Below are 9,301 nucleotides of genomic sequence, written 5' to 3' on the forward strand. Positions count from 1 at the left end.
CTTAACTGCTTACATACAAATAAATATTACAATTAATTTTATTTTTTATAATTTATTTGACATACGTAGTATGAAAAATTATATTTATAATTAGTATTGATGTTGTTGTTTTATTTAGGTTGAAGTATTACAGTTAATTTATTTTATACAAGTTACATAAATTTTTTTATTATAAATATTATATTTTTGTTCTTAATGTATTGTACAAAAAATAATTTGCGTAATTATTTTATTTTATTATTAATTTATTTCATAAGCATATTGTGAAAATTTATTATTTTATTATTATTTGTATTATTATTAACTTGTAAAATACAAATAAAATTTAAGATTTTTTATTTCAGAGTAACAATTATTTTTATAAATGTAATTATTATTGTTGTTGTTGTTTTATTTAGGCATTGTATAAAAAAATTAAGTATTACAGTTGATATTTTTTTACAAAAGTAATAAAAAATCTATTATTATAAATATTTTTTTTGTTCTTACTTTATTAAATAAAAATAAGTATTATGATTTTATTTTTAATTTTATTCGTATTTAATATGACCGTTTATTTATTGTACATAATTAATATAAATATTATTATTATTATAAAAAAATGGTTATAAAAAAGTGTACATTAAAATGATTTTGCTATTCAATTGTAATATAAAAAATTTGTTATCACATTTTTGTTCTGTGTGACCTATTGAATTTTATTTTATAGGAATGGACAGTGTGCCGGTGCTTTTATTCGTAGGTGGCAAAGTTATTATAGGACATCACACTGTAAAACATAGTACAACTGCGTTGAGGGCAACACGAATACCAAGATCTATTAATTTTCATGAATTGAAGGAAGCAGTGTACCGTCTGACAAATATTGAGAAATCAAAATTTAACTTAAAATTGTCAACAAAATATTCCTATATGGATAAGTCACATTGTGTAGAAGTGCATCTTGACATCAATGATGACAACAATTTACCGTTTATGCTGGATTCTATTAACGAAATGCGATGTATCGAATTGTATATCGAAATGGATTTCGTCGAGCATAATGTACATGTTGAGGTTCCTGAATCATACATTCCATGTACAACTGAAGGGTTCAATTCGATGGGATTTAATGATGAAGCCGGTACTTCCGCTAATGCTTTTTTCAAACCAATAGATGAAAATCGATTTAATTCGGATGATTGGACTGGGGGATGGGATCGCTATATTACTGGCACCGTAGAAGAAAATGTTAACTGGCCTATTTCCACACGATGATGGGATTCTGGTGCAAGAGGATGGTACTCGGTTGACACAAATCATGCAGGTTTCGATTGTTTACCAAGTGTGCATCATAGTGGATCGAGTCATGTATTGACACCTGTCGTACTTGATGAACAAAGATCACATGAGTTGTCAATAGATGTTCACCTTCACGCCACCGAAATATTTAGTGAACCTGATACAACTGCAAGTGAAACAGATGAAGATGAGCATGAATACGAAAATGCCACATTTGCTGATATTGGTCCATCTCAAACCGACACCGGTGATCATATGCATGCATATCCTTTTGAAGTCATTTCAAATCTTGAACACCGACCCGATGCATTACCATTATCTGTCCCGTCTGTCGGTGTATCCTTATATGACGTACCTCAATTCTTTAGTACAATATATGATGAGCAATGCCCTGATTCTGTTGGAATTCCATCTCCATAGAATTTGAGTTAAACAACGTAGATAGAGGAGAACTTTGTACGAACATGATTTTTAAAGATAAAAAGCATTTGATACAGCAGTTAAGGACTTTTCAGTTAGAGTTGCTCGACGTGAATATCAAGTTGTGGAGAGTACAAAGACTTTGTGGAAAGTTCGTTGTAAAAATAAGTATTCAAATATCAATTGTACGTGGGTTCTTCGTGCATCGCTAAAATCAAAATTGGGGTATTTCAAGATCACGAAATATGGTGGTCCACATACATGTATGTCTACTCAGGTGGGGTTAGACCACCATAACTTGGACAAAAATATGATTGCAAAAACACTTGCCGGTATTGTTCGGTGTGATCCTTCGTGTGAGATTAAATATGTTATCCAACTTGTCAAAGATCGATATAATTATCAAATCTCATATGGTAAGGCATGGTACAGTTTAAGGCGGGCGGTGGAAAATATATATGGTACATGGGAGAGTTCAGTACGTCTTTTGCCAAGGTACATGGGTGCCCTTGTGAAGTACAATCCAGGCACTATTGTAGAGTGGAACCATTTACCGAGATACAATTCTCAAATGAAGGTGTTAAACTACGTGTTTTGGGCCTTCCGACCATGTATAGATGGGTTCGCACATTGTCGAAAAATAATTAGTGTTGATGGTACTCATTTATACACGAAGTATAAGCACAAGATGCTTATAGCTGTGGGTTTAGATGGAAACAACCAAATCTTACCCGTAGCATTTGCCATAGTCGATGAGGAAACATACGACTCCTGGAAGTGGTTTTTGGAACTTCTATGCAAGCATGTGGTTCGAGAATCAACGGGTGTGTGCCTTATCTCCGATAGATATCGTGGAATCATTAATGCTGTTGAGGAGATACCCGATTTTAGACATCCACGTGGCGTACATCGTTTTTGTCTTAGACACGTATGTTCTAATTTCAATACACATTTCAAAAATGTGCACCTAAAAGATCTATGTTGGAAAGCAGGCAAACAACATCAAATACGTAAATTTGATGCCATCATGGATGAAATTAAAAATCTCGAATCGAGAGCTTTTGTTTATCTCTCTGAAATTGATAAACTCAAATGGACTCTTACTCACGATGGGGAATGGCGACTTGGTGTTATGACGACCAACATGTCAGAATGTCTTAATTCTGTTCTGAAGGGTGCTCGTCGTCTTCCTGTATCAGCGTTAGTTCAGTTGACATTCAATCGTTGCGTGCAGTATTTCATCGATCGTATTACACGAAGGCAACGTATGATTCAGAGCAATCAGCCTTGGCCTGATTACGCTTTTCGACTGTACGAGAAATGGTCTTCGAGATCTAGTGAACACACTATTGTTCGTACCGAGATTAGAGACCAATCGGCATCTATTGTTACGGGAGGGTGATAAGGTCGGGGTGAACGTGTACAGGTTGTGAGCCTCAGTCTTAATGAATGCTCATGCGGAAAATGGACTATCTTTGGAATTCCATGTTCACATGCAATATGTACCGCCAAATGGTATGGATTAGATCCTACACAATTTGTACAACGTTGGTTTCAGATGAGTGAATACGTAGACACATACTAGGGAAGAGTTCGTCCAATTGCTGATGAGGAATATTGGGATGAACCGACATTCGAATTGTGTCACAACCCGAATAGACGTCAAAGAAGGAGAAAAGGGAGAGACCGAACTACAAGAATCAGAAATGAGATGGACCGGCCTTCCACATGAGAATTTATTTATTATTATTATTTTTTCAAAAAAAATACAAAAATCACGGTTTTTTAAAAAAAACAAGTTCACACAAATATAAATACAAAACATATTATATTTAAAATTAGTTTTATCCTAACATATGATTATAAAAATATTATAAAAATTAACAATAACCAACAAAATAAACATATAACATTATCGTGGTTCATAATTAGCGGATATCGTATTTTTAAAAAAATATTTATTTAAGTTAAAAATAATTTATAATCAAACATATAACAATAATTAAAAATAATCTATTTTTAAAAAAAATAATTAAAAAAATCATATAACTCTAACACACGAATTACCATTAAAACTTTTTTAATGTTTTTTTGTAAAATTTAAAAAAAAAATCCAAACAAACATATGTCAATAATTAATAAAACGGCAAATCATTCTTTACCGTGGTTCTTCAGTAACATCACAAATTATTCTTTTTAGAAAAAGTAATCAAGTCAAGTGTGCTTCCAAAACAGATAAAGCATATGGCTTTACTCACTATCATCCCATTATCAATAAATAATTTTGCAGCCTTTGACCACATTGTACCATCCAATTACAAATAAATACATTTGTAGCCTTTGACCACCTTGTATCGATCGACGATACAAACTTATTTTTTTTAAATAATTAAATTAAATTTTTTTAACGTTTTTTTATCACAGAAAATAAATAAGGAAAATGTGATTTTTTTAACGTTTTTTTATTAATGAAAGTGTGCAAATTAAAAAATAATAAGAAAAGTCACGCCTACCAAGTAGGCATGACTTCTTTTTTTTTTTTTTTACAAATTAGGCGTGACTTCCCTTTTTTTTTACAAATTAAAAAAATGATAAGGGAAGTCCCTTTTTTTTAAAAAAAAACAATAATGCTAATTTTTATTTTTTTACAATAATGCAAATTATTAATGGAAGTGTGCAAATTATCAAAAAAAATAATAAGAGAAGTCACCTTTGTACAAAAATTAGTAATGACTAAAAAATCACGTAATTATTAAAATTGAAAAAAATATTAAATAAGACTACAAAATTAGTCTAACATAAATAATAATTTCATTTATAAATTTAATATTTAAAATAATAATTTATGTAAGTATACATACCTTAATACAAGTTGGAACTAAAATGAACCTGCAAAAACAAAAAAAAAGACAAATTAATAAAAATATGCCAAGAGTGAAAAAATAAATTCAAACATTTACGAGAACTTACCGATGAAAAATATGAGAAGAGTGAATGAAATGAGAGAATCAAATGTTCAATTTATAGAACAAAATTTATAATATTATAATGAATTCGAAATTATTAAAGTTATGTTGCAGCTTTTTAATGCATGTGCTGAATCCACGTACAACTTTGAAATAATTAAAGCTAAGTTGTTTTTTTCATAAAAGCAAGTCACGCCTATTGACGCCTATTGAATAGGCGTGACTTACTTTAAAAATAAATTTTTATTCCGCAAATCACGCCATCAGAGATGGCGTGGCATGTCGTGACTTAAATTTTTTTTAAAAAAAATAGACAAGTCACGCCCATTTAAAAAAAAAATTTGCCAACACCTTAGTTTGTCATATATTTTTTTTTACTTTATTTTATAAAAATATTAATGAATATGCGGTAAACGGTGAAAAAGTCCTAACATGTAAGCACTTCTCGCATGGCTTCTCAACTAGAATGCCAAAAAATAAAGTATCACCACCAAAAAAATAAAAGACCAAAAGATGATGCTCATCGTGCACATTTAAGTCTACTGCGTCCCGTTAGACGACGCCTCAACAATGCTAAAAATAATTTAGATTGTGTTTAGATCGATGAATTTCAAATTCATTAATTTTCAATTCTAAACTTGTTTTTTGATACATAAATATCCGCTGATTCTTATACTATATGTTTCAATTTCATGACTTGTAAATTGATATAAATATTTTGAAAGGACTATTAAAAGAGTATTTAAATAGAGACAAAACCTTGTGTGAGACAGTCTCATGGGTCGTATTTTGTGAGACATATCTCTTATTTAGATCATCCATGAAAAATATTACTTTTTATGCTAAGAATATTACTTTTTATTGTGAATATAGGTAGGGTTGACCCGTCTCACAGATAAATATTTGTGAGACCGTCTCACAAGATACCTACTCTTACACAGAAATGTTGAAGTCGTATACCCTGAAGTTGTTATACAGGTGAAAATATGAAACCAAATGATAACTTTTTTAAAAAATTTAACGGAGTCAATCTTTATCTTTTAACTACAAAAAATCTTTCATTACACGTGTAAGAATAAACATTTATCTTTTTATTAAAATTTATAGTTGCTTTGTAAGAATAAATGTTTATCGTTTTACTAAAATTTATAGTTGCTTGTAACTATGTAATAACTATAATATTTAAATTTTATATCTCAAAAGCTATATAACGATTATTCTTAGTAAGTTTAATTGTTGCTTACTTGCTCCCAACACCATCAGATAAATTTATTAAAATATCACATAATGAATATAAGTTTCGTTAAAGAATTCAAATAATTTAATATAATAATAATAATAATAAATTTACTCACTTTACATTGACTAAACATTGTAGTATATGAGTTCAAAAATAACATTGTAGTATATTAAATACCACGCATAAATTTAATTTTTACAAAACTCTATTGTCAACAACAAGTTAGTAAATAACAATTACTTTAATTATTTATTGGACAATTAAATTAAAGTAACTAAGATATTAATTATATATTTATAAATACTTATAATATTAAAAATTAAAACAATGAAAATAGCAATTGCATATTTATAAAATACTTATAAATATTAAACCGTTAAAGCAATGAAGATAGTAATTACATATTTATAAATTACTTATAAACATGAACACAAAATCCAAACGGGAAAATCAAAACATTGGTTTGGGCTCATGAACAAGATTGTCAATTCGGGCGAGTTTGGGTCGAGGTGAAGCAAGGACATTACAAAAAATCTCAACTCGAACATGTAGTGTAAAAATCTAGGACACGTAAACCCCATGCATAATTATAATTTTTAATTTAGTTAATTAATTATTTAAATGATGCATGTTAAATGTTTAAATTATTTTAAATGTTTACATGTTTATGTTATGTAATTTAAAATGTTTTCTCGAGTTTTAGCATTTCAGGCGAATATTTGACGTCGAACCGGGAAAAGAGACCGATACGATTAAGATGTTAAAAATTTAAGTTATATTTTATTTTAAGCCGAGAAATTAAGTATTTTAAAATATTTTTATATTTTGGCATTTAAGTGCTAAAATTAATTTATTGAGTGAAATAAAGACGTTAAGCATTTTTTAGTTAGCAAGTTTCGAAAATAAGGAAATTCCATACGTCCACTCGAAAGAAAATGCTTTAATAATTATTTTTATAACTTAGTTAATTAAATTAAGTAGTATTTAATTAAAGGTAGAATTTAAAATTGTAGGACTCTTAATTTCAAAAATTGGAAGGCTAAATTAGTAATTTAATTTGTAAGGATTTAATTAGTAAATTTAATTAGTGTTTTAATTAAATTAAACACCTAGTCATTATCCTATTGAATTACTAGAAGGAGTGCTACCCTTTTTCATCTCAAACCCAAGCACACACCCACACAACACACACAAGCTTACACCAAAAGCATTCTCGGCCAAATTCTAATGCAAGAGTGGAGGATTTTTTTAATCTTCTTCTTGCAACCATCATCACCGAGACCTCACTCCATCATTCTGGAAGATTTTCGACCCTTCGAAGCAAGAAAAATGCAGCACATCATCCTCAGTTCGTCTTTCGTTCTCCCCGCATTTGTGTGTCAATATTTCGTAAATTTTAACGCAAAGGCATGTCTTAATCCTTTCTTTACGGATCGATCTTGTTATATTATGTATTTTGACGTGAATCATGCATGAAAATTTGTTTGTTATATGCAAAACGTCACGCGAAACTATTTGAAACCGTTTCTGAAAATTCTAGTGCATGACTCACGTTCTCCTCGCATTGGTTGTTCGTTTCTGTGCATGGGCTGGACTAGTGCTCTTAGCTAGGGCTTGGGACGTGTCTTAGGGTCCTAGGATGAGTCTTGTTATGATGGTTCAATATGGTCTTGCTGGTGCAGTTCAGTGCATGGGCTGTTTCAGGCTCGTGGCTATGGTTTGGGGCATGTCTTAGGGTCATAGGGTGAGCCTAGATGGCTGGTTCATGGGTTGGTTGGCTGGCTAGAAGGCTGGAACCAAAAACGTGCCAGCTGCCAGCTGTTCACAGATTGAGTCACGCGAGGGAGTTGTCACGGCTTTGTCTTGTTTAGGGGCTGGGTTGCGGGTCTGGGCTGGAAAGGGCTCAACCAGGGGCTTAATTTGTGTCTAAGGTTCGGGTCTAGGGCTTGGTTTGGATTCGGTTCACTTTGTTTTAGGCGTGAAGTCATTAGAAGCATATAAGTGTCATAGCGCACCAAAAGGGGGTTGTTTCTTGGATAAGCTGTTGTTCACGTTTATTTTGGGTCTTGGTCATAAATCGGGGCTGTTTTAGGGTCTTGGACAGTAGGTTAGGATGTTGGCTAAGCACGATTAGAGTCCCGAGTCGTTCGGTAGATCGTAAGCTATTTTATTTAATTCGGGAATAGTACGTGTCCGAGTGCATCTTCTGGGCTATGTTTGGTTAGTTAAATATTGAGGTTTTGGCAGCATGTCCAGGGCGTTCCATTGAAGTCCACGATGTTCGTAAATATGTATCACGTGCAAAATAATTATTTTTGAGCTATGCGATTTGTCTTGTGGCCGAATTATGTTACGGGTTTGAAAATCGGAGAACGTGTCCGGTCAACCTCTTCGGAGAAATTATGTTATGTTAGGAGTGTACATCCAGTCCAAGAGCTGTGGTGATCCCTGCCGGCCCAGTACTGTGGTTTGGTTTGATCAAAAGATTATGTGTATGGGCCACTTGCATTGAACAAAACTCTACGCAAAATTATTTACGTTTACGATTATGCATGACAAGTATGAAAATATGATTTTATGATTTTATGAAATTGTTTATTCAGGAAATTCGTGTTATACATATTTATGAGGGATTTTTATTATTAATTTAAAAATGAAAAAATATTTCAAATAAAATAAATTTCAAAATTACGTTAAAACATTATCGACAAGAACGAATGCTGTCTAGTTGGCATCGTCGTGGCTCATCATCCGCGCCTTGTAGGAGCGGCTACTCCTCCACTTCATCTCATCCGCATCTTGTAGGCACGGATGCGGTGCCACTTCATTTCATCCGTGCTTTGTAAGCACGGATGTTCCGCCACCTCACCCCCATCCATGCTGACAAAGCACGAATGCTCCATACTATCTAGGGGTGGGAAAAAATACCGAAATACCGAAAAATCGTACCGAAAAAAATACCGAACTTACCGAAAAAATCGGTATACCGAACATTTCGGTACGGTATCATACCGTACCAAAATTTTCGGTATCGGTATCGGTATGAAATATTTTTTTTTTCGGTATTTCGGTATATACCGAAATACCGAAAATAATTTTTTATTATTATTTTTTTTAAATTTAAGTTCGGTATACCGAAAAAATGTCGGTATACCGAAAACATACCGAAAACAATGTCGGTATACCGAAAATGTTTTCGGTATACCGACATTTTTTCGGTATACCGACAAAATTTTCGATGTCGATACGGTACCGGTATGAAATTTTTCCATACCGAAAATTCGGTATACCGAATGTGCGGGTATACCGAATTTTTCTATACTGATATTTTTGATACGGAATACGGTATCGTAGTTCGGTACAGTATACCGTATCGTACCCACCCTTAATACTA

The 9,301-nt window shown here is 32.0% G+C and overlaps 1 protein-coding gene across 1 annotated transcript; it reads left to right on the forward strand.

Annotated features, from left to right (window-relative positions):
* Positions 1-2,200: 2,200 nt before the first annotated feature.
* On the forward strand, positions 2,201-3,103 carry LOC142550254 (uncharacterized). Its single transcript, XM_075659490.1, has one exon. It carries the CDS (start codon positions 2,201-2,203, stop codon positions 3,101-3,103), a length of 903 nt encoding a protein of 300 aa, XP_075515605.1.
* The last annotated feature ends 6,198 nt before the right edge of the window (positions 3,104-9,301 follow it).

This window comes from Primulina tabacum, chromosome 6 (assembly GCF_025594145.1).
Source record: "Primulina tabacum isolate GXHZ01 chromosome 6, ASM2559414v2, whole genome shotgun sequence".
Taxonomy (NCBI): domain Eukaryota; kingdom Viridiplantae; phylum Streptophyta; class Magnoliopsida; order Lamiales; family Gesneriaceae; genus Primulina; species Primulina tabacum.

Coding starts and splice junctions, on each gene's coding strand:
- LOC142550254 (XM_075659490.1), top strand. CDS start 2,201: ATGGGTGCCCTTGTGAAGTACAATCCAGGCACTATTGTAGAGTGGAAC.